Genomic DNA, 25,407 nt, shown 5'->3' with positions numbered 1-25,407 from the left:
AGCCAAAACAGACCTGACGTATGGGTTTCTTCTCCCTACCAGCAGTTAACGGCAGAAAATTTCTATCTGAAACGCAATCCTTGGATAATAGGTGGTACATCTGAGCCAAATAGCCAGGATTTTCTTGCCTTGAGCAGGTGGAGGACATGTCTGGAGTGGTGCAGCAGTTTATTAGGAGCTTCCATGTCTGTTGAAGTAACCAGTTGTGGTCCTCTCGCCTCTTCCCTTGATGGGAAGATTTAACATAGTGGGACTCCAGACTGAGCCATATGCTTAGGTTGTGCTCTCCTACCAGCAGATGGAGACGGAGAACACCTGACGTTGAAACTGAATAAAAGTTGCATGCAGTTCTTAGCCAGCCAGTATGTTCTCAGTCTCCAGCAGATGGCTGTGCAGCCGGTTCAGTCTCAATATTCTGATAGGTCTAGAGCGGGGAGTCCTTGGGGTTCTTGTTTTGGGATGTCTTATTTTGTTAGAAAAAAAAGTTTTTTTTAAATAATTACCAGTTTTCGCTGACTCTTGACTGTGCCTTTAGGCTGTGGGAATGTTGGTTTATGCAGGCCACATACACTCCTGGGTTATTATGACTGGGAGGACCGTTGTGCCTCAGCTCCAGGGGGTTTCCTTCTTGAACTTTGAGAGATTATTATTGTTATATTTTTTTGAATAGGTGACAGCTGGTTACAAAAAAAAAAAGAGAGAGAGAGAAACCTTGGATTAAAAAGTTGTTTGAATTGGCTGTACTTAACGGTCTTTCAAGTCCTTTGACTAGGACTCAAGGGAACTGAGGCAGGTGAGCGAGAGGTTTGCAGCTGAGGTCTCATGTGAATATAGGCAACTGCACTATTCACTCCGACTGGCCTCACCGGTGTCAGGCCTGTGTACAGAAGGGGGAGACCAATAATGGATCTAATGCTAATAGCAACTGATGTACAAGGCCCTAGTTATTCAGTTGCTGGAGGGAGCCCTCCTCTGAAGGTATTGATGCATTTAACTTGTGGCCAACCTAGATGCAGATCATCAATTTCATGTTTGAGTTCTTTCAGTACCCTTGAATGCATACCATCTGGTCCAGGTGATTTACTGCTTTTTAATTTGTCAATTTGGCTTAGTGCGTCTTCCAGGTTCACTGAGATTTCTTTTAGTTCTCTGCATCATCACCCAAAATCGTTTCTGCTACAGCTAGATCTCTTAAGTCTTCTTCCATAAAGAACAAAGCAAAGAATTCATTCAGTTTCTCTACTATGGCCTTGTCCTCCTTGAGTGTCCCTTTTGCTCCTTCATGATCTAACTGTCCTACGGATTCCCCTGCAGGCTTTCTGCTTCTGATGTACCTGAAAAAGTTGTTACTGTGAGTTTTAGCCTCTACAGCAAGTTTCTCTTCATATTCTCTTTTAGCCTTCTTTATCAATGCTTTGCATCTAGCTTGATTGTGCTTGTGTTGCTTCTTTTCTTCATTTGGGTCCTTTTTCCATTTTTTGAAGGACATTCTTTTGGCTCTAATAGCCTCTTTCACTTCACCATTTAACCATGTTGGCTGTCATTTTCTGTTGTTTCCACCTTTGTAAATACGTGGAATGCATCTGGTCTGGGCTTCCATATTTTTAAACAATGTTCATGCCTGATATAATGTCCTAACCTTTGCAGCTGATCCTTTAAGCTGCTTTTTAACCATTTTTCTCAGTTTATCATAGTTGCCCTTTCGAAAATTAAATGCTGCTACAGTAGATTTCTTCTGTGAATTTATTCCAGATAATAGCTCAAACTTGATCAAGTTATGATCACCATTTCCCAGTGGACCCAACACTTAACTGTCATACTGTGCCCTGCACTGCACCAAGGACTAGATCTAAAATGGTTCCCCTCTTGTCAGTTCCTGGACCAGTTGCTCCAAGAAGCAGTCATTTATTACATCTAGGAATTTTATCTCCATAATGTAACATCCAGTCAATATTGGGGTAGTTGAAATCACCCATTATTATAATGTTGCCCAACTTGCCAGCTTTCCTAATTTCTGTGAACATTTCATCTGTCCTGTCCTGGCGGACGGTAATACAGCCCTACTAGAATACTCATTTCCTTCACAAATGGAATTTCTGTCCATAATGGTTCCATGCTGCTATCTGTTTCATGTAGAATGTTCATTTTGTTTGACTCAATTCCCTCTTTAACATATAGCGCAATCCCCCCTCCAATTTGATCCCCTCTATCATTGCGATATAATTTGTACCCTGTTAACACAATGTCCCATTGATTGTCCTCCTTCCACCAAGTCTCTGAGATGCCTATTATATCTACCTCGTTGAGTGCTATAAACTCCCTCTCCCATCTTATTTTTCTGGCTTCTGGCATTTATATGCAGGCATTTTAAATTGTGTGTGGGTTTTTTTTTTCCTTGTTTCTACAAGCTGCTTTTGAAGTTGATGGGGATATTTTGCATTCTTTACTCTGTTGTAAAATTACACTCCCAGCTTTCTTTCACCATTATTGAAATCTCTCTATTGTGTAAAGATCCTGTTTCAGTATCCTTCAAGGATACTCCACAGTGAACCATGCGCTCCTGGATGACTATTGGCTCCCCCCCACACACACTCACACAATTTTAGTTTAAAAGCTGCTCTAGCTCCTTTTTAAAAGTTAGTGTCAGCAGCCTAGTTCCATCCCGGTTAAGGTGGAGTCAGTTCTTTCGGTACAGGCTCCCCCTTTCCCAGAATGTTGCCCAGTTACTAGCAAATCCAAGTCCCTCATTTCAACCACGCATTGAGACCGGAGCTCTTCCAGTCTCTTGGGTCCTGCGTGTGGAATGGGGAACATTTCTGAAAAAAACTACCCTGGATGATCTGGACTTCAAGGGTTCTATATCTACTGGTAGATGAGCATAACCCAAGCATCTGTACCAGTCTGGAGTACCTAAAGGGAAGAAAATTAACAAGTAAAAACCTAATTTCTCCTTGTTAGGGCAGCCAATCAGACCCAAAGCAAGGAACAGGAGGAGAAATGGTGCAGCAGCTTAGTAAGGCAAAGTATTTCCAAGCCCTGCGCCGGGGTAAACTGGGGTTGCAAGTGTAAGCGCTGCAATTGCTCCTGCTTGAGCAGTGTGATGGGCTTCTACTGCCACAACTATGATAATGATTGGAGTGGAGGAGTGGCCTAGTGGTTAGGGTGGTGGACTTTGGTCCTGGGGAACTGAGGAACTGAGTTCGATTCCCACTTCAGGCACAGGCAGCTCCTTGTGACTCTGGGCAAGTCACTTAACCCTCCATTGCCCCATGTAAGCCGCATTGAGCCTGCCATGAGTGGGAAAGCGCGGGGTACAAATGTAATAAAAATAAAAAATGTGCGCAGGTTGGATTGATTTTTTTTTTTGTTTATTCGTTTTTTTTCCATCGGCAGCTGCATTGGATGTTTTCTAGCATCCAATGCCGACACCAGGAAGGTTGCAATACCAGAGTGGTCTAAGAGTCTGGGACTGTCTCAGTGGTAGAGCACACAGCTGAGTCCACTGCTATCTCGATCACATAGTTGCAACCTGGAGCAGTAGTGGAGCAATTGGAGCTCCTGCAGCTTACTCCAGTGCAGGTTTCACATTGCCCTGCAGCCCGAGCTGCCTCCATGGGAGGGAGCCTCAGGATTCTCCCCTGAAGTTTTGGATGTTGTGCACTGGGTCGCCTTTGCAGCACCAGGCCCCTGCAGTATTAACAAAGCAACAGGGGACAGGAGAGACCCCCCCCCCCCCCCCCCCCCACCGTTTTGGAGTAGGTAGCTCAGAAGCCAGCATACCCTCTGGGCCAGAGAGATACTCTGCAGGCTGGATGCAGAAGTATTAGAGGAGCCGAACCTGGACCCAGAGGAAAGATTCTTGTGAGCTTCTCTGGTAATTCATCTGTTTGACAAATAGGAAATACCCCACTGCTCATCATCTGGGTTGTCACCTCCTTGAAGATCTCAGAGATTGCATCTGAGGAAAAGCCCAGTCCTGGAAGATATCAGAAAGCTAGCCTGAGCCTTCCTCTCCATAGGGATCATTAGGAGCATGATCATGGTGGAGTGGGAGTCCCTTCAAAAAATGAGGAGCGTATGCTTTTTATGTAGTCTCGGGTAGAAGCAGCTGTCTTGGTGGTTAACTGAGAACAGCCGTCTGGGTGGAAGGAGAGCCTGGTCTGGAGACTTGCAGAACTGGAAAGTGGAGGCTTTCCTGTAACATGCCTTTTCGCTTGCACGGCAGGTAGCTGTTTGTGGAGGATAGATGGCCTGAGCAGTGCTTTGGTGGAAATAGCAGCTTCTGGAGAGTGAGGAGTTGAGATGTCCTTCTTGGTCTTATCTGGATTCTGTTTCTATTCATGTTTTATATACTGCCAACTCTCCCAAAGCATTTAACAAACAGAATAAGCCTTCACATAAAATGGAATTACATTTAGCTAACTAGAAGTTGCATCTAACAATTGTAATTGAGTTATAACTTAAACAAAAATGTTTTAAAGGCCATTCTAAAAGCAAAATATGATGGAATGGATCTAATGTCTTGAGGAAGATAATTCCAAATCTTGACTGCCTGACAAGAGAGTGAATTCTCATGAAATCTGTTTTTAAACATATGCTTTTAGATGTGGGATAGCCCATTTTGTAAAGTGTATAAGAAACAGTTACTCAGCCCAATGGCTGGAAAAACCATCTTTTAGAATTCAAACTGCAAATTGCTTTAAAAATGAAGCAAGGTAGCTTAAATCTAATCTGTTGTTTAATAGGCAACTGGTGAAGAGCTTTCATAAAGCTAGATAAAGAATCAGTGACCTTTTCTAAGTATCAGTTTTAACTGCAGTGTTTTGTAACAGTTGTAACCGATGTTGCAGTATTACTTAGATGCCACCATAAAAGGAATTGCAATTACCCAACAATGGCAACAAAATCATCTGGGCCAAGATCCTAAAATTATGTAGGTGGAGTGATGATCTGATCACGTGGAGCTGCCCGAGCTTGAAGAAGAAATTTCTTGCTAAGTGCATTGATCTGGTCAGTAAAGAACAGATTTGAGTGCAAAATAATCCCTAACACTTTAGACTGATTTTTCAGTCATTCATTTTTCACCCGTTCATAATATAAGTTCTTTGCATAAAGATCTGTTCATATCTCCAAACCATAAGATTTTCATTTTATTTAATTTTAAACAATGATTAAATGCCCACCTATCCACAGTAGAAGTATAGTACCTTAAGGAGGCCAAAGTATCCTCTAAATTTTTCAGGACAGGGCACAGCAGAAAGATGTCATTAGCATATGATAAAGCCAAAATCTCTGAATCTTCAAATAAAGAATTAAGGGCCCTGTTTACTAAGGCGCGTTAGCATTTTTAACATGCCTACAATTAGGGATATTGTATGCGCGTACACTGATAATGCGCGTACATTAACACGTATTAAAAATGCTAACGCGCCTATAACACGGCTTAGTAAACAGGGCCCCTAGTGACCGTAAATATTTATTAAACAAAAGCGGGAAACCTTGTGGTACCCCACAGCCAGGATTTCAATATGATGAAACACTATCTCTTTCCCTTTCACTCGGTAGGTCCTAGATCTCAAAACTTGTTCGAACCAACTCAAAACTGACCTGGCTATTCCTAATTCACTTAGTTTAAATAACAGAGAGTGGTTAATAGCGTCAAGGGCTGCGGAGATGTCAAACTACAATAACACTGTCTGCATGTCTTTGCTTAATGATTGCTTAACCTGCATTGTAAGGGCTAAAAGAAATGTTTCTGTGCTGTGTCTGGACCTAAAACCATGTTGATGTTTATGTAAAATATATTATGTCTCTAATCTTTTAGAGAAGAGACGGCTGAGGGGAGACATGATAGAGGTATATAAAATAATGAGTGGAGTGGAACAGGTGGATGTGAAGCTTCTGTTCACGCTTTCCAAAAATACTAGGACTAGGGGGCATGCGATGAAACTACAGTGTAGTAAATTTAAAACAAATCGGAGAAAAATTTTCTTCACCCAACGTGTAATTAAACTCTGGAATTCGTTGCCGGAGAAAGTGGTGAAGGTGGTTAGCTTAGCAGAGTTTAAAAAGGGGTTGGACGGTTTCCTAAAGGACACGTCCATAAACCGCTACTAAACGGACTTGGAAAAATCCAAAATTCCAGGAATAACATGTATAGAATGTTTGTACGTTTGGGAAGCTTGCCAGGTGCCCTTGGCCTGGATTGGCCGCTGTCGTGGACAGGATGCTGGGCTCGATGGACCCTTGGTCTTTTCCCAGTATGGCATTACTTATGTACTTATGTAACTGTTTGTTCACTGAGCATTCAAATAATTTTGGCCATCCAAGGAATGCTGGCGACTGGACAATGGTTATCTACAACAGTTAAATCAGCATTCAGTGATTTAGGTAAAGGGGTCAGTATGATATCTGACATGCTCTCCAAATAACAACCAGATTGAAGTATAGAATTTACAAACTCTGTAAGCCAAAGCAGGTTCTTTTACTAAGCTGACATACCAATTTCTTAATTGACTGGAAGGGGATCATCTTGAAATTATTCCAGTTTCTAGTCCCAGGAATATCACACAAAGTCATTACCTGGTGACATACAAGTATTCTCTAAATTAACCAGAGGAAATGGTTTGCCTAATTTTATTAATTTTACTCTGAAAAAATTGTGCTAGTTGTTCTGCACTACTACTACTATAAATCATTTCTATAGCGCTACCAGTCGTACGCAGCGCTTCACAAATGAACATGAAGAAAAGACAGCCCCTGTGAATGCACTTATAAGTCAATAAGAGGAGCTGCACTAGGTTATAAAGAAGCAGGAATCATGAACAAAGTATCCGTGTTACTCATGTCATCAAAGATTTTAAACAGCATTTTACTTATTTGATTTTTCTGTTTTCTTCTCCAGCTAAGAGAAGAAAATAGAATAATCAATAACTGATTTTTAGCTGAATTGATCTGCTCTCTTTATACTCCTTAACTTCCTTTTTCCGTAGTAGGAAAGCTTGATAGTCCTTCCTCTAGGTTCGCTCCAGTTTCCCACAGCTTCTTTTTATTAATGCAAGTTGGAAGATCAACCCTTGGTTTGATGAACTTTGTTTTGTATCTTTGATAGGTCACTTGTGTCTAGCACTGTATTAATAACATCATTCCAGGTACTTAACTCCAAATTGGAGGATAAACCCTCCAATTTTGTGGCTACTGACTGCCAAAAAACTTCAGGTTCTGTCTTTCATCTACACTGTTTTATAGGCAACTGATTTTTCATATTAGAATCTAATTGGGAATTTTTTACATAAAAGAGAAATGATCTGGCCATATCAGAGGTTCCCAGGTTTGATGGCTAATAGAAATATCTGGAGAGTCAAGAGATGGCTGTGACTATGGCACCAAGTGACAGATTCCGCATTGAAAACCTGCTTGAGCAGGCTCCTCTTCCAGTGTTTGCTGCTATTTGATAAGTTGCTGGAGAAGTCAAGCTCAGATCTCCCCAAAGGCAGGAGCAGGTTGTCAAGATCTGGAGGTTTGTGTTTGTCGTTTAGAGAGCAAAGGAGTTTTCGGTACAGAGGACCAGCTGTACCACAGGTTGTGGTCCTCTTACATTTAGGAAGTCAAAGGAACAAACAATAGGGGGATCTGGAGCCTCCCCACGCTACCATTGGATCAGTGAGTGTTGGAGGTGACTTAACGTAGTTACATCATGAACTTGGTCTCCTGAGTCTTAGATGCCTTTATGGAGTCCTCTTGAAGGTCTGTGACCAAGGGCAAAACAGTAAAAGACCCTGGAAAGACTGCAGATCTATGAGAAGATTGTGCCATTCCTGTTCCCCACCTCAAGAGATCGGTACTCCGATACACTTTGTTGTTCTGAAGAAGGGAAGGACCTTCCATCTCATTCTGGACTTGATGGTGATAAATTCATGCTTTCGAGTGCCCCGTTTTCAGATTGAGACCTTGCAAGAGGTCCCTGTGGTCTTGCAGTCCTGGGGAAACATTTCCAGTTCCATCCACTTCCCCCTAGAACTTTTTCTGAAGTGATGGTAGTTGTGGCAACAGCAGTCCTTTATTAGAAGGGGATAATGGTCCATCTGTACCTTGACAGCTTGTCAGCAAAATCTAGCAACGAGCAATGGCTTGGGTTATGCAGGTGTTGGGGTGGATCATAAATTATGCATAGAGCAGTTTGACATACCAGTGTGAGGGTAGGGTGCATATCCAGTTGCCCTGAGTCACTGGGCTCCAAGAGTATGGGAGTATCTTCAGATTTTGGGATTGATGGTAGCAGCACTCAGTCTGGTGCTTTTGGGCAAGAACCCATGTGAAACTGCTTTGGAGTGTGGTGTTTACCTGGAGGTCTCCTGGGTCTGAGGGGTTCAGGCTTTGTCTCCTGGTCTCATCACAGGTCAGGGATAAGCTTTGCTGGTGGCTGATTCACTTCAGCAGAGAGGTTGGCCTTGAGCTTCAGGTGTGGATCACAGTAGTGACTGATGTGAGCCAAGCAGGTTGGAAAGTATATTTTCAAGGTTGGATGGCTCCATGTCAAGTAGTCAACTGAGGAGGGCAAGTGAAGTATAAACAGGTTGGAGATGAGAGCCATCTACTTGGCCTTGCTGGCCTTCTTCCCTTGTATTCGGGGAGGTGTGGTGTAAATGTTGAGTGATAAACACAATGGTGGTGGCATATGTCAAAAGGCAAGGAGACACTGAGAGTTGCCCAGTTGCAAAGGAAGTAAGACTGATCCTCGTGTGGATGGAGGCAAACCTGCAGGCCTTCTCTGTGGTGCACATCACAGGAAGAGATGACATAAGGTCAACAAGATTCAGTGGTCATGAAAGATCCGGATCCATTTCTACTTATGTTATGGCCATAGAGGGCATTGGTTTCCCCCTAGAAGTGTTGATTCTAGAGATTTTGACCTTCCTCCAGGCTGGTTTGGACTAAGGGCTAGTGCTGAATTCTTTGAACGTGCAGGTAGCAGCCATCTCCAGTTACAAGGTGAGAGTGCAAGCAGTTTGGTAGCATTTCTCCCGGACATGGTGAGATTTCTAAAGGGAGTCGGTCAGGCCCTACTTACAGTAGGAGGGTAGATCCCTCATGCGATCTGCACCTGGTTTTACAGGTGCTAGCCTTGGCTTCATCACTTTGTTGTGCGTTGGTTAAGGATTTGACCTTGAAAGCAGTTTTTGTGATAGCAGTTTGTTCGGTTTGTTAAATCTCTGGAGCTGTCAGCTCTTTCATTTTAGGGATTCCCATCTGGCTTTCAAGATGAAAGGTGATTATCAGGGTGTATCCCTCCTTATTGAAGGCTATTTCTCCCTTTTGTGTGAACCAAGAGAAAGTGTTGCCCATGTTTTTCACAAGTCCCACAAAGATAGTGCGCTGGCTGATTACGTTGCTTGGATGTCAGCAGGGTGCTGTTGGCAGTATTTAAATGTGACCTATTTGTTTTGGACTTTGGATAGGTCCTTTGTCTTGTTTGCAGACCTTCATGATCCTATGTGGGAAGGGCCTGAGGGTACCAGATGGGATTTGAGTTCACTTGACCAAGATTCAGTTGGCTTTATGGGTAGAGTGCTGATAAGAGGATATAACCCATACAGTTCTGGCAGGATTCAAGGATAGGATATTAGAAGTAAGTCCCAATTTCACATTTTATTTTGTTGTGAACTATTTAATGTGCATAAATGAGAAAAAATGAATACATATCCATAAAGAGAAGGGGTGTGAGATTCTGCTGTAGTCTGATGGGGGTTGGGAAAGAGGAAAAGGGGAGGGGTTAAGGTTCTACTACAAATGGGTAAGTGGTGGTAGGGAAAGGGAAGGGTTTGATATGATTGTGCTGATGTGAGGTGCCACCCTGGCAGATATGGTGCTCTTGGATTGTGAGCAGAGTTTTTAGTTCAGCCTCTGCAGAATTTTCTCTGCAGCTGCTGCTGTAAGATCTTGTTCTCTGAATTTTATAATAGTGTGCATGATTGACTTGGAGTTGGGTTAGAAATATTAAAGATAGTGACCAAGTCTTTCAGTAACTTTAACCTTTTTTTTTTCTTTTTTGTCTCAGGCGTGGCATCCATGGGATGTTTCCCCTGCACTTGGCTGTTCTCTTTGGATTTTCAGACTGTTGTCGTAAATTACTTTCCTCAGGTGGGTGTTTTGAGGTGAGCAAATCACCTAAAATGGGTATGCTCACCACCTTGTTTTACCTTCTCCAAAAAAAAAAAACATTATGAAGCAACAAGAAACTCTGCCTTACCACCTGCAATTCGATCTGAACTTTCTTTTATCAAATTCAAGGTTTTTCTAAAAACCTACTTTTTTCAATTTTTTTTTTTTAGATTAACCTCTTCCTATTCCTGAGGAAACTATGGGTGCCTGTTGGGGTACATAGTCTCTATGGATCTGTCAGAGTTTTACTTTTATACATTTCATTTTATTTTATTAGCTACTAGTAACAAAGGCCCGTTTCTGACACAAATGAAATGGGCGCTAGCAAGGTTTTCCTCGGAGGGTGTATGTTTGAGAGAGCGTATGTGAGAGTGACTGTGTGTGAGAGAGAGAGTGAATGTGCGAGTGTGGGTGTGAGAGAGAGCGAGTGAGTCTGGGTGCGAGTGTGTGTGTGAGAATCAAGAGTGTGTGCAAGTGCATATGTGAGAGACAGTGTGAGAGAGAGAGTGTGTGTTTCACGCAGATACAGTGTGTGCGAGAGAGAGAGAGTCTGTGTGAGACTGAGTGTATGAGACCAAGAGAGTGTGTGAGTGACTGTGTGACAGAGAGTGAATGTGATACAGTGTGAGACATAGAGAGGCATATTTTCAAAGCACTTAGCCTTCCAAAGTTCCATAGGTTTCTATGGAACTTTGGAAGGCTAAGTGCTTTGAAAATATGCCTCAGAGTGTGTGAGAGACAGTGTATGAGAGTGAGAGAGAGAAAGACATTGACTGTGAGAGAGAAAGTGTGTGAGAGAGAGTGTGTGTGTGACAGAGATGCCCCCCCTCTCTCTGGTGTCTGAGCGTTACTGTGCAGGACGCTGAGCTCTGTCTGTGCTTCAAGGAACTGACCAATCCTATTTAATAGAATGCACCTCCAACATCCTGAAGCCGAGAAACCTCATGTGGTTGGTCACTTCTGCTTGTGACGAACCCGGAAGTATGTGATGTCAATTCAGGACATGGATACAGAGAGCAGGAATGCCTCAGCCATGCAGTCAGCTTCAGAATGTTGGAGGTGCATTTTATTATATAGGATAGGATAATTTTGTCTAAGTGTTGGTGTTCCTTTCTCCCTCTTTTGTTTGCTATGTTTCATTATTTTTATTTAATTGATGTGATCTGTTTGCCAGAACTGGCAGTATATCAAACGCCTTAATAAACATAAACATTGTATTTTTTTTCTCTATAGTTTGTTTAGTAAATGACACTCTTGTTTCTGTTTTGTCTCTTTGGTCGCTGCAGGTCAGTTGTACAGTATCGTGTCCTCTCTGAGTAATGAGCACGTACTGTCTGCAGGCTTCGATATCAACACGCCTGATAACCTCGGGAGAACCTGTCTCCATGCTGCTGCTTCTGGAGGGTGAGTTTTCGTGTCTCTTACACCTGTTGGGATTCCACACCTTGTTTGTATGACACAAAAGGATTACGTACTGTGGAAATGAAGTTAGGGGCCAGTAGTTTCCTGAATGGGCTGAAATTGGAGACCATGATGCTTTTTCTTCCTTCTAGGAATGTTGAATGTCTGAACTTGCTGCTGAGCAGTGGTGCTGATTTGAGGAGGCGAGATAAATTTGGAAGGTAAACAGATTCTGGAGGCCCAGAAAAAGGGGGATGTTATTTTGTACTTGTGTTTATAGTAGATTTGGCTCTTCTTTTGAGGGAGGGTAAATTTTGTGACATGCTTTTCATCCAGTAGTTCCTGATAAGTTGTGCAGGGATTAACCTTTTTGCACATCTAGGCGCTTTGTGTGATACAGCAGTCCTACCTTTTCTGTGATATGAAAACACAAGCTCCTCCCTCCATGGAACGCAGACCGACAAAGCTGGTTTAGGGAGGATCATTGGTGTAATAAGACAGGGTAAATCAATAGAAGTAGGTAAAGTACTGTGGCTTCCTTTCTAGTCACTTTAAAGGTTAATATTTAAAAATAAATTAAAATTAAAAATGAAGTGACCCTTTTTTAATAGGCTAATACATTTTTAGGTTAGCTGTTGGATGTTAATTCAATCTTCGGGTCAGAACAGTATCTGTTAGCTTTAGCAGATCCTTTAAACTCACTGTGTGCATTCTCTTTAAATGTAAGGTTTATGTTTAAGTGTATTATGTCCATCGAAGTAAATACTTTACTGCTGTGGTATGCTGTATAATGCATGTGCAGAGCTAATACTGTCCTCTCTATTGAATGTATTGTCTTTTCATTGTATTTCTCTGCAGGACTCCATTGCACTATGCAGCTGCTAATGGTAGCTATCAGTGTACGGTGACTCTAGTCACTGCCGGAGCCAGTATTAATGAAGCAGACTGTAAAGGATGTAGCCCCTTACACTACGCTGCTGCTTCTGATACCTACCGGAGGTGAGGAGAGAGAGAGACGGGTTAAAATGTTGTCTTGGTGTGAGAATCTGTCATTGTTGTGGGGACTCTATGGTTTTCACTAGGAATCTCCTGGGTTTCACCAGTAATCTTTTTATCTGAAAGAAAGAGTGAAGGGATGCGTGTGTGACCGGATCTGAATGGAGGGGGACAATATTAAGAACACTAGGGTAAGTGTATGGGACTGCTGAAGAACAGGAGAAGGAAGCTGGAGACTTTAGAGCTTGTAGGACATGATTCTTGGAATTATTGCCTCCTGTCTGCATATATGGTATGTTATAAAGGATTTATCACCCGCCGCCAACTCCCTCAAAATGAGATGCAAGGCGAGATGCAGTAAGAAAAGAATTCTGATACAGAACATCAGAAATTATAAATAAATTTAAAGTAAAACAAAAAAAAAACCATCCAAAGCAACATAACTAGCTAAATTTAACTAACAAATAAGTTTTCAAAGCTTTACGAAAAGAAATAAAACCATTCCTTATCGGCAGATCAGACCGGTCAAGACACTTAGGTTGTGCACTCCTACCAGCAGATACTGACTGAACACTGATTGTGAGAATTGTATAAGACCCCTGTGCAGTTCTCCAGCCAGCCAGTATTTCTCAGTCTCCCAGCAGATGGTAGATGTGCAGTCTGAGTGGTCTGGTAGGCCTTCTTGGGGGGGGGGGGGGGGGGGTGTACCCTGGGGTGGTGAGTCTTTTGGTTGTTTTTCTTTGCAGTTGCTAGTTTTTATTAAAAAAAAATAATAAAACAGGTCTGCTGGCTGCCATTGGGGTGCTGGTCCGCGGGGACCACTTCTTCCCCAGGGTGTGGTCCTCGCTGCATTCCTTTGTGAAGCATTACTGGTTGGACACCAGGCTTCGCTGGACGTGAGGTTTGGTGCATAGATGTTGACTTCAGGGATTCCACCCTTGAGGTTACTGCTTTGGTACTTCCCAAGTGTCTTGTCCGGTCTGGATTGCCACTAAGGAAGGAGAAATTGGGCCTTAATCTGCTCATTTTCTTTCCTTTAGGTATCCAGACCGGTCAAAAGATGGGCGACGAAAATGTTAAAGGGGATGGGACAACTTCCTTATGAGGAAAGGCTGAAGCGTGTAGGGCTCTTCAGCTTGGAGAAGAGATGGCTGAGGGGAGATATGATAGAGGTCTATAAAATAATGAGTGGAATGGAATAGGTAGAGATGAATCGTTAGTTTACTCTTTCCAAAAATACTAGGACTAGGGGGCACGTAATGAATCTACAAAGTAGTAAATTTAAACCAAATCGTCGGAGAAAATATTTCTTCACTCAACGTGTAATTAAACTCTGGAATTTGTTGCCAGAGAATGTGGTAAAAGCAGTTAGCGGGCTTTAAAAAAGGTTTGGATAGCTTCCTAAAAGAAAAGTACATAAGCCATTATTAAGGTGGACTTGGGGAAAATCCATCGCTTATTTCTTGGATATGCAGCATAAAATGTATTGTACAGTTTTAGGATCTTACCAAGTAGCCTGGATTGGCCACTGTTGGAAATGGGATTCTGGGCTTGATAGACCTTCAATCTGTCCCAATATGGCAACACTTATACACTTGTGTAAGAGCCCACCTGCTGTGTTATTTGTTTTGGTGAACCTATGTGTGATAGTCTAGGTTGTTGTCTTCTTCTTTTGCTGTGGTTGCAGTTCATTAAAGTAGAAAAAAAAAAAGCCTATGTCATTATTGTAATTCTGGGACGCTAGCAGCCTGCACATATGGGTGGTTTTCCTCAGTTTTTCAATGCCGTTCTTGCAGTAGTACAGAGTGGAATGCTGTTCAGGCTGAGGCAAAGGGGGGGGGGGGGGGGCAGTTGTTCTTTTTGAGGAGTCTTTTATCTGCTTTGTTAGTGGAAATGCTGGCTAGCTGGCTGGGGAACTGCACAGGGATCTTATACAATTCTCACAGTCAGTGTTCTCAGTCTCTATCAGCTGGTAGGAGTGTGTAACCCAAGGGTCTTGACTGATCTGGATGCCTAAAGGAAAGAAAATTAGCAGGTAAGGCCTTATTTCTCCTTACATGCAAATTCATAGGATGGTTTGAATGGAGCTATTCCAAACATAGTTCTGGTTTGGAAAGAGTTATATTATGAAATAAACTATGCATGCTTGCTTTAGAAAGGCTCCTAACACCACCCCCATTCCTATGTTGTCTTTTTTTTTTTTTTTTTTTTTAACGATATATGTATTTTATTTTCTTTGTAATTTCGTACTGTGACACTTAGTGATTGCAACTGAGTTTTTGAAAAGTTGCTATGTATAGTGACAGGGTTTTTTCTTATCTCCAGTTATCTGCAGCAGGGCCCATTTTATTCCTATGGGCCCTGCTGCAGATAACTCGAGCTAAGCTTAAGTAAAAGACCCCCAATCACTATGTGGTTTGCTACAGGTTGCTGAGAGTACTGCCTCCTAGTGGTGAAGCACAGCAAAAGCTGCTGCCTTGGGACAGTAGCACTCTGGTTAAACTGTAAATACACCTTTTGAATTCTGTCAACAGTGACTTTGTCAGATAAATACTTTATCCCTCTTGGTGTCATTTTTTATTATTTCCAACCCTTCTGTGTGTGCATCTGTGTTAGCCTGGTGTATGTTTATGGGTACTGTAGGTGCTGGAACTCTCTTTCCCATAGAAATCCATTATGCCATTTTAGGGGATGATTTTATTTATCAGGAACCCTCTTTCTGTTTTTATTGGCATGTTCAGACTTTGACATGGGGGGGGGGGAGGGAATTAGTGAAAAACTAATGTTGGTCCCATTCTATTACGTTTTCTGTTATTTTGCCCCCAGACATATTTTTTCAACTTCCTTATGTTTAAAGTTTTTCCAAACTTCTGTTGTTTTGGCAAGAATAAAATGAAACAAGGGTGGTGATAAATATTTTTTAAACACTTTATTGAACATTATCTGCTCGTATAGCACTCAAATGATCCACTTCTTTTGCCAAAGTAATCAAAGATATGTCAAAATTTGAGCATATTACTCTTATCACTAGTAGCTCTGCATTGGTTACCTTTTGAAGTGCATATTCATTGTAAAATACTAATGCTTTTTTTTTTAAAGTTTTAAGTGGTAAGCTTTCTCCAGTAATAGCGTTTTCTCTACATCTTCATCAACCTCTTCATTCCCTGTGATCATCAGCTTCAAATATGTGAGATGTTTCCTCATTTCATTTAGTTTATCTGGAAGAATATAGGAATTCCATCTTTTATGTAAAAGGTTCACAGATATGGAATGTTCTTTCAGACAAAATTCGATCGCTTTGTGATTTGAAGCAGTTTAAATCTGTTAAAGACCCTGTTATTTAAGAAGTCTATACATCAAAGTGCCATATTTATTTATTTGTTGCATTTGTATCCCACATTTTTCCACCTATTTGCAGACTCAAAGTGGCTTACAATAATACAAGCGCTGATCCAGAGTAGATAAACAATTGGTTACGTAACGAGCAAGTGCAACAAGGGATATAATCAATTCAATAAATCAGAAGGCAGACAGATTATCAAGTAATTAGTGGTGTGTTGGAATTCCTATTATTGATTATTATGGTAAGTCTTGTTATAAAGGAGAGTCTTTAAAGATTTTCGAAAGTTGATGAGGTTGTGAATATTTTTCAGATCCAGTGGTAATGGCATTCCACAGCTGCGTGCCAATGTAAGAAAAACAGGACGCATGTACTAGTTTGTACTTTAGACCTTTGCAGCTAGGGAAATGAAGTCCCAAGAATGTGTTTGCTGATCTCTTAGCGTTCCTGGGTGCTAAATCAATAAGGTCTGACATGTATACCGGAGCATTTCCATGAATGATTTTATGAACTAGAGTGCAAACTTTGAACACAGATCGTTCCTTAACGGGCAGCCAATGGAGCTTCTCTCTTAGGGGTCTAGCACTTTCGTATTTTGATTTTCCAAAAATGAGTCTAGCTGCGGTGTTTTGGGCTGTCTGGTTTCTTGATGATATTTTCTTTACAGCCAGTATACAGTGCATTGCAATAATCTAGATGACTCAACACCATTGATTGTACCAGGTTGCGAAAAATGCCCCTTGGGAAGAAAGGTTTTAGTCTTCTAAGCTTCCGCATTGACTGAAACATCTTCCTAGTTGTATTCTTAACATGGCATTCAAGTGTGAGATTACGATCAGTGGTTACTCCAAGAATCTTCAAAGTGTCTGAGACAGGAAGGGAAAAGTTTGGAGTGGTTATAGAGGTGAATTTGATTGTTTTAGACTGATGGTGCCTTTATAAGGTATAATAGACTGAGTTTTTAAATTGAGCTGTTGAATAAGACAAGAGGTTTGACTGTTATATGTGCTGAAGACTGAATGATTGAATACTCTGGTTTTATGTTTTTGTTGTTTTATTATGTATGTGCTGATGCACTCTGCCTAGAATTGACAGCACATAATATAAATGCTGAAATAAAAACAGAAGTACAAAAACTTTCCAGACTATACAGGAATGAAGGAGTGGCCTAGTGGTTATAGTACCAGTCTTGACATCCAGCTGTTCAAATCCCGCTGCTGCTTCTTGTGATCTTGGGCAAGTCACTTAACCCTCTATTGCTTCAGGTACAAAATTAGATTGTGAGCCCTCCAGGGACAGGGAAATAACCAGTGTACCTGAATGTAACTCACCTTGAGCTGCTACTGAAAAAGGTGTGAGCAAAATCTTAATATATATATACTTGCATACAGCTAACCAGTCACCCTTTATAATGTCCCCTCCCCATCAAATCAAATCAAGCTAACTGAACAAATAACTTCATTCTATAGCGTCCCTGCAGACCGGCACAGATGTATAGGTTATGCATGCCCACCAGCAAATGGAGACTGAGAAACACTGACGTCTAATGCTATAAGTGAGCTGTGTAGTCCCCCTAGAATCAGTTCTCAGTGTCCAGCATATGGTGGATGTGGCAAGCCTGTTAAGTCCCAGACTAGGTATACTCTCCTTGGGGTTTGGTGTTTTAGCTTTAATAAAAACCAAAAAAATGGAGTTGTCAAGATTAACTTTCAGAGGTTAGGTGTGAGTTCATTTGGTGTTTCCCTCTCAGTGCAGCTGACCTTGTGCAGGGACAGGGGGTCCATGGGGGTCTCCATAGCCTCGAGGTTATCAAGGCCTAGTGACCGGGTCTCTCCCCTCACCTCCCTGAGTTGGTGTTGGAGCCTCAACTGACCCTCTCTATCTTTGGACAGATGGGCAGTTTTGAGAGTTTGCGGGATTTGCCCTGAATTAAAAAAAAAAAAAAAAAATGTGCTCCAGCAGTGTAAGCATCTTGTCCTTGCAGCCTACTTTACTGGGTCAAGTCCAGTCTTTGCAGCAGCAGTTGCTAGTGCCTCCAGGGCTTCCGTGCGAGAGCTACCATCTCTCATCTCCACACACAGAATGCTGTGCGGTTGAGGTACGATGAGGTTGAAATGCTGCTTGGCCTGTTTCAGGAGAGGGCTGGATTCCACAGGGCACTGTAAATTTTTTACACTGACCACGGGAGGGACTATTCGGAACCTTCCACCCACAGGGACTTGTCGGAGGCAAGCAGTAATAGTGTTCCCCTAATAGTGGCAGTCACAGCAATGGCAGGAACCGCCGCCATCTTGCCTGTAATTCGGGGGGGGGAGGGAAGGTCCAGTGGCGCTGCTCTTGGAGCAGGTTTCGATTTCAGCATCAGGTTAAGAAGCTGGCCAGTTGCAGGAGTCTTCCAGAGTGGATTTGCCCCTGGATTTTATTCTTGCTATGTACAAGGCCTTCTGTCTTTGCAAGTTGGGGGGGGGGGGGGGCACAGCTGATTTGGAGGGGGGGGGGGGGGGGGTGTCCTGAGGGATTCCTCCTAAGAAGTAGAGTTAGATTGGGATAGAGAGGAACTGCTGGATGCTGATTTCTCACTGTTTGAGGAGGATGGAGATTGGGCTCCAGAGGGACCCTGTGGAGCTAACTGATGTGGGGGACCCTGATGCCTGAGTGGAAGAATTGCCTCCAGAGGAAGACTCCTCTCTTGTGCGCATCTTCTCCAGGGATGACTTGCAAGAGCTATACATTTGATCAGTTTGGGGAGATTTTATTTCTCTGGAGTACCTGGTACAATATGGTACAATATGGCTCAACTTTCTTTAGCATCTATTAAATCAGTCCAGAACTTGTTGGTTACGTGTGTTGACAAGGAAATTGAGAAAGAAAGTAGCGCTTCGTGATTTGCCCCCTTAAGGGTATCATGGAGTCCTAGAATCTTCTGTAGCTCCTGGATTGCCCTTTGGTTAGGGTTACCATATTTGGTCCCCCCAAAAAGAAGACACATGCCCCGCCACACCCCACCCCGCCCCTGTCACATATCACCCCCACTTTCACCCCTCCCCCCCCCCCAAAGGTAGGGTTACCATGTGCCCGGTTTTACCCGGACATGTCCAGGCAACTGGGCGGGTTTTGCCAGGCTGCCCATTTGTCTGGATAGCTGGACAAACAGGCTGGCGGGTGGGCGGTCCCGGCGCCAATTCAAAATGGCCACCGAGAGTTGAAGGGGACTGTCAGCATTGCACGGGGAAGAGAGAGAATGCAGGGCAGCACTCTGGGCAGGAAAGAGGGGGCTCTTTCGTGCCCCCAAGAAGTCACTAGACCACCAGGGCAGTAAGGTAAGTGGAGGAGATAGGACAACATTAGGCCCACCCGCCAGCCTGTCTGTTTGTCCGGATATCCGGACAAACGGGCAGGATGGCAAAACCCGCCCAGTTGCCTGGACATGTCCGGGTAAAACCGGACATATGGTAACCCTACCTTTGGTGGCTGCTGCGGACCCAGTTGGGTAGCAGTTGAGCCTGGGGGTTCCTCCTGCGAGGTTTATGCTCCATGTTTTTTTGGTTATGTAAAGCTTTGACTTGGAGCTGGGGTGACACTTATAAGTCTAAAATATGCCTTTTAGTCTCCTCCTGTGAGACAGCCAAAACCACCTCTGGCTTACCTCTGAGACCTTCAGTTTTCCCCTGCATACTAAGTGCAGGTTTTTTCAGTCTGCTTTGACATCTGCTGCTTCTGTCTTTATTCAGTGCACCTCAACTTGAATTTAGCCGGCTCTGCACTACTTTTTTGGGGTCAGATAAGTTTTAGTTCTCCGATGTGCCTCTGGACCTTTTTGGCTGTGTAGAACTGAATATGCGGTTCTTTCTTCTTACAACTTTTGTGAGTCTCTTTTTGGCTATTCCCTGGGGACCTTTTCCTTTTGTTAATTCCTCACCCTTCAGAGAGCTTACTATTTCTTGAGTTCTACAGGCAGGCTCAGCTTCTCTCCCTCTCCATGGGGCCCCTTGTGGCTGTGCTATTCTCTTTCAGCAAGTAGTACTGGGTAGAGAGCAGGAAAGCTCTCTGGCAACAGCCATATTCCTTCACGCTGCTCTTTTTTTCTGCACTTGTCCTAAGGCTCTCGCTGTAGTGGTTCCCTGAGTGAACTGTTCTCTCCATGGTAGTTATGCCCGCAATTCAGGCTGTTTCTCCTATCATCGATGACTGCCAGTTTCTAAATTTCAAGCAGTTCAATGGATTCTGAAATGTGATGACATGCTTAGGTAAACTTTTTTTTCCTTACCGCTAGTCTGTCTTTGCAGACAAAAAGAATTAAATCGAAGAGAGGACATAGAACTCTGGGTCTCTGTGTTTCCCTGATGTGTTTGCTTCCTATTTAAGTTTTCTATCAGAATATATTGCTGGTTTCCTTTTTTGGCAGAGAAGTCTGACTTGCACCATATGCTTGCTGAGTGGAATCCCAGCACAGCCTGTCAGCCACACTCTGACAGATGGAGTGAGAAGAAAAAAAATCCTCTATTTCAGATGGCTCTCCTTTTGGCCCTGTCAGCTTGTTTTCGTGACATCTTTAGCTGAAGGTGTTTTTTTCTATTATCAATGTAAATGTCACGTTTGAGGTAAGTGAGCCTTTAGGCCACAGTTGAGTATACATTGCCCACCCAGCCCGTAGGCTAGGCAGACCCCCAACCGGCAGCAGACGAAACCAGAAGGTGGCCCTTAGAAGAGCCATTAGGGGTTGACCTGACAGAGCCAGGGGATAGCGCTGAAAAGACCCCTTGGGGGGCTGGCTTGACGAAGTCAAGGTCAGGGAGAGGCAGAAGCCAAAAGACTCGGAAGCCGGGAACCACAACAGATGCCAACAGACACAGGAACAAGGCAGAGGGCACGGATGGGGTTGGGACAGGAGCAAGGATAAGGCAGAAGACAAGCTGGAGCAGGCAGGAACAAGATGGACAACAGGAACATGGCAGGAAACTGGAGGCGACTGGAAGAAGACTGGAGGCAAGGCAACCCCCCCCCCCCCCCCCCCCCCCGGACAGATGCTTGGAGACCTATGTTGCAAAGGTAATGCAGGCAGGTCACAGGATACTTATAAGGCTCCCAGTCAGTGATGTCATCAGGGAGGTTTCCTGAAGAACTCCTGCTGTGGGTCCTATAAGAGAAGAGCCATGGCACATGCCTAAGCAGGTGCCAGCTCGTGCCAGGAGCAGCAAAAGCCAGGGGGCCTGCATGAGCGGCAGAACGCCATGTGGTGCTAGAAACCTCAGCACCAGCAGCCCATTACCCCAGAAGGATGGACCGGCAGCCCAGGGAGAGCCACGGATGCCTGCCAACCATCAAAAGTAAGTCAGGGCGTAGTAGGGCACAACCACGGTTGTGGCAGTAAACTGTATTTTGTCCTTCAGTATTGGCTGTAGCTCCTCCAGGCTCTATTAACTTGGGTTGCATCTTTAACTGGTCACTGGGGGAGTTTAGTCTGGTTTATTATTGAAGTCTAACTTACCTCTTCCTTACTAACAGGCAGATGATCAAAAGCAAATGCCGGCGCTAGAGGCTGTTATCGCCATACTAGCGCCGGCATTTGTTACCGCCCCATGATCAGAGCCCTCGAGCGCGTGAAACAACACACTCGAGGGCTCTTAGCGCAAGTAGCATGCAAATGCATGCTAATCAGCGCTTAACGCATTCATCCCCAATGATCAGCGACCAGCGCGCCAAAGATTGGGTTGCTGGCCGTGACAAATCCTAACGCCAGCTCCGAGCTGGCGTTAGGGTTTGCAGATCATTGGGGAGGAATGGTGAGCCCTGTCCAGCATTCATTTGCATGCTGGCAGGCCCCATTTCCCCCTACAGCAAACCTGCCAGCGAGGGCAGTTGAGGACGTCCAAACTTTGGACGGTTCTGTGATGGGGCAGTTGAGGACGTCCAAATTTTGGATGTTTCTGCAATGGGCATAGAATCATCCAATTTTGGACGTCCTTAACTGCCCATTGCAGAAACATCCAAAATGTGGACGTCCTCAACTGCCCCAGTCACTATACCTCCGACACCCCCTTGAAATTTGGCCGTCCCTGCAACAGGGCAGTTGAGGATGTCCATCTTCCGATTTAAAGATGGGCATCCTCTTTTCATTGGTCTCCAGCCCAGACCTGTCAAACAAGTGCGGGAGAATTGTGCTGAGCGCATGCTCAGGCACAATTCTCCCGCACTTCTACCCCGTGATCAGAGATAATTTGCATGCATTATCTCTGATCATAGGTCTAATAGCGCCCCACACTGTTCCAGTGCTATTTTAGAGCACTGTTTGGAACAGCCCGGGGCTTTTGATCATCTGCCTGTACATTTGTAGGCTGCTTTATAAATGTGCCAGAACTGTATTCCAGCTTAGCTTCTCAACTTCCTTTCAACGGCTGTCTGCCTCATATTTGATAGCTCTTGCAATTTCTCAGTTCTTCCATTATAGAATATGACTCTCGGTTCTGCTTCACAAGATGTGCTGCATTTTCATTTTCAAAGCTTGGGATCCTTCCTTCTCAGTTATCACTGTGCTTCCTCCTCAGCTTAAATCTGTGATTCTTTTTCTTGTAAGCTGAGATATAAGCGTCATCTCTTGCTTTTTACTTTGCCAGTGCAGCAGTACTGCACTTCACAGATTTGGCTGTGCTTAACGTCATAAGCTCAGCTTAGCTTGGCTTACCTCCAATGTTTCTGACTTACCTTTGTAGAGATCACCTGTGCAAAACTTCTTAGTATCGCCTTAGAGATTATACTCGCAGAATCAGCAGCCCTTAACCTTTCTTGCTTCACTTGGCTTCTCCCCACAGAATTGGTGGTCTATATTTTCCCCAACTTTACCTAGCAGTACTTCACAATATCAATTGGGGTTCAACGCCTGCAAATAGGTGGGAAAATGTGGGATACCAATGCAACAAATAAACTCATAAGATCAGTTGGCCTTATCCTCATACAAATGGCTCAGATTAGCATCACAGACTCAGCTGGGATTTAACTTTGCAGTATGGGCTGCACTTTTCCTCAGGATCCTATTCTGCTTGGTCTAATAGACTCGTCTTTAATTTTCAGGTTTATTTGAGATTTACTATCCTGCCCAACAGAGAAACCATCCGAGCTGCTTACAGGCTAAAAAAGGATCTTGTGGCGATTGAAAAGACAAGAAAGGGATAGAGTGGGGAACTACATTAGTAGGATGTCTGGGGGGCGGGGGGACAGTTAAGGCCACATCTGTGTAGTCAAGTTCTGCATCCAGGGCTTGTGCTTGAGATGCCAGAGGCTGGTGGAATTAATTAAATGCTTCTGAAGAAAAATGTCTTAAGATCGGTCTTGAAACAATTTAGAAAAGGTTGCATTCTTAGATGGGTAGGCAGTTAATTCCATAGTTCGGGGCCTTGGACAGAAAAGATGGAGTGTCTAGTGTTCTTGTAGGCTGTTTCTGGAAATTCAGAACAGTTAAGTGATTATGATGGGCTGATCTAAGTTCCCTAGTTGGTTGATAAGGTGTCAGAAGTTGTAAAAGGTATCCTGTTTCTCCAGAGTTTCAAATTTTAAAGACTAGCAATAGGATTTTCATAGGTGATACGATGGGAGAGGTGTAACCAGTGCGAGTCCTTCAGGTGTGGAGTTACACAATCATATTTTTTCACTTTCGTAAAGATCTTAATTGCAAACAGTGTAGGTCCTTGATTCTTAGTCCTTTATATAATTAATTCTCCGAGGACAAGCAGGCTGCTTGTTCTCACTGATGGGTGACGTCCACGGCAGCCCCTCCAATCGGAAACTTCACTAGCAAAGTCGTTTGCTAGTCCTCGCGCGCCCGCGCGCACCGCGCATGCGCGGCCGTCTTCCCGCCCGAAACCGGCTCGAGCCGGCCAGTCTTCTTTTGTCCGCACTCGGTACGGTCGTTTTTTTCGCCGTGTCGAGCCCCGGAAAGTCGACCTCGCGCGTCCAAAGTTTTTTTGAGCGTGTTTTTTCTTCGGAAAAGCTTTGTTCTAGTGCGGGAAGTGCTCCGGAAACCCTCCCCGGGTTTCGTGTCAATCCTCCCCGTACTTCCAGCTTTTTGCCCCGATAAGTTTTATTTCGTCGTCGGGGTAGGCCTCTTTCGGCCTCGGTCGAGATTTTTCTCCCTCTAAATTTTGGTGCTTCAATTTTCGCCATTTCGGCTTTTGATTTCGCCGGCGTGATTTTTCCGCCCATGACATCGAAGCCTTCCAGCGGCTTCAAGAAGTGCACCCAGTGCGCCCGGGTTATCTCGCTCACTGATAGACACTCGTCGTGTCTTCAGTGTCTGGGGGCTGAGCACCGCCCTCAGAACTGCAGTCTGTGTTCCCTGCTTCAAAGGCGGACTCAGGTAGCGAGACTAGCCCAGTGGAACGTGTTGTTCTCGGGCTCTTCGTCGGCATCGGCACCGGGATCTTCGAGTGCATCGACGTCGTCAGCGTCCAGACCATCTTCCTCGGCCGCCCTTGCATCGAGTGCATCGAGGCATCGGGCCTCTGCATCGGCGCCGAGACATCGGATAGCTGCATCGACGTCGGTGGTACCGGGACCTCGTCTCCTGATGTCGTCGGACGGTGGTGCATCGAGTGGAGTGCAGGTGAGGGCTGTCCATTCCCCTGCTGGTGGCGGTGAGCCCTCGGGTGGGTCTCCTCCTACCCTGAGGGCTCCTGCGGTACAGCCCCCCCGAGATCGACCCTCTTCGGTCTCGGCCCCGAGGAAGCGACGGATGGATTCTACGTCCTCGTCGGTGCCGGGGAGCTCCGGTGACATGCTTCGGAAAAAATCGAAGAAGCATCGACACCGGTCTCCTCCCCGTGTCGGCACCGAGAGCTCTGGGTCGCAGAGGGATTCGGCACCCAGCAGGCATCGGCACCGAGAGGACCGCTCACCCTCTGTTCAAGAGGTGTCGATGCGCTCCACTCTGGACAGCCCGGAACAGCCTCCTCGCCCGGAACAGGTTCTGACGTCGACGCCTGCATCGACCTCTCAGCCTTTTTCTGCAGCCACTCTGAACGAGAGCCTCCGGGCCGTTCTCCCAGAGATTCTGGGAGAGCTGTTGCGCCCTACCCCTCCGGTACCGGCGGTGCTTGCGCCTCCGGTACCGTCGAGCGAGGCGCCGGCTGGCCCATCGCCCAGGTTGAGGTCCCCGACGTCGGTACCGCGTGCGGTGCCGACCGCGGCCACCTCCCAGGAGGGCTCCCCGACTACGTCGGCGGAGGGAGCTTCGCCGATGCGGGCGAGGGAGTCTACCTCTCGACGCCCCCGTCGTGGACGTGGTTCCACTGAGTCGAGCAGGGCGAGGTTGCAGACACAGGTTCGGGAACTTGTGTCTGACACCGAGGGTGAGGCCTCGTGGGAGGAAGAGGAAGACCCCAGTTATTTCTCTGACGAGGAGTCTGAGGGTCTTCCGTCTGATCCCACTCCCTCTCCTGAAAGGCAGCTTTCTCCTCCTGAGAGCCTGTCTTTCGCTTCCTTTGTCCGGGAGATGTCTACGGCCATCCCCTTCCCGG

General features: G+C 44.8%; 1 protein-coding gene across 1 annotated transcript in view; it reads left to right on the top strand.

Annotated features, from left to right (window-relative positions):
- Positions 1-25,407, top strand: part of ANKRD52 (ankyrin repeat domain 52) — a 124,190-nt gene that overhangs the window by 18,200 nt on the left and 80,583 nt on the right. Inside the window, exons 11-14 of the mRNA XM_030196776.1 lie at positions 10,058-10,140; positions 11,448-11,565; positions 11,715-11,783; positions 12,421-12,561. Of these exons, the coding sequence (XP_030052636.1) occupies positions 10,058-10,140; positions 11,448-11,565; positions 11,715-11,783; positions 12,421-12,561 (411 nt within the window). The remainder of the gene's footprint in view (positions 1-10,057; positions 10,141-11,447; positions 11,566-11,714; positions 11,784-12,420; positions 12,562-25,407) is intronic.

Source organism: Microcaecilia unicolor, chromosome 3, assembly GCF_901765095.1.
Source record: "Microcaecilia unicolor chromosome 3, aMicUni1.1, whole genome shotgun sequence".
In the NCBI taxonomy this organism is placed as follows: Eukaryota; Metazoa; Chordata; class Amphibia; order Gymnophiona; family Siphonopidae; genus Microcaecilia; species Microcaecilia unicolor.
This window is presented reverse-complemented; position numbering and strand designations above follow the sequence as displayed.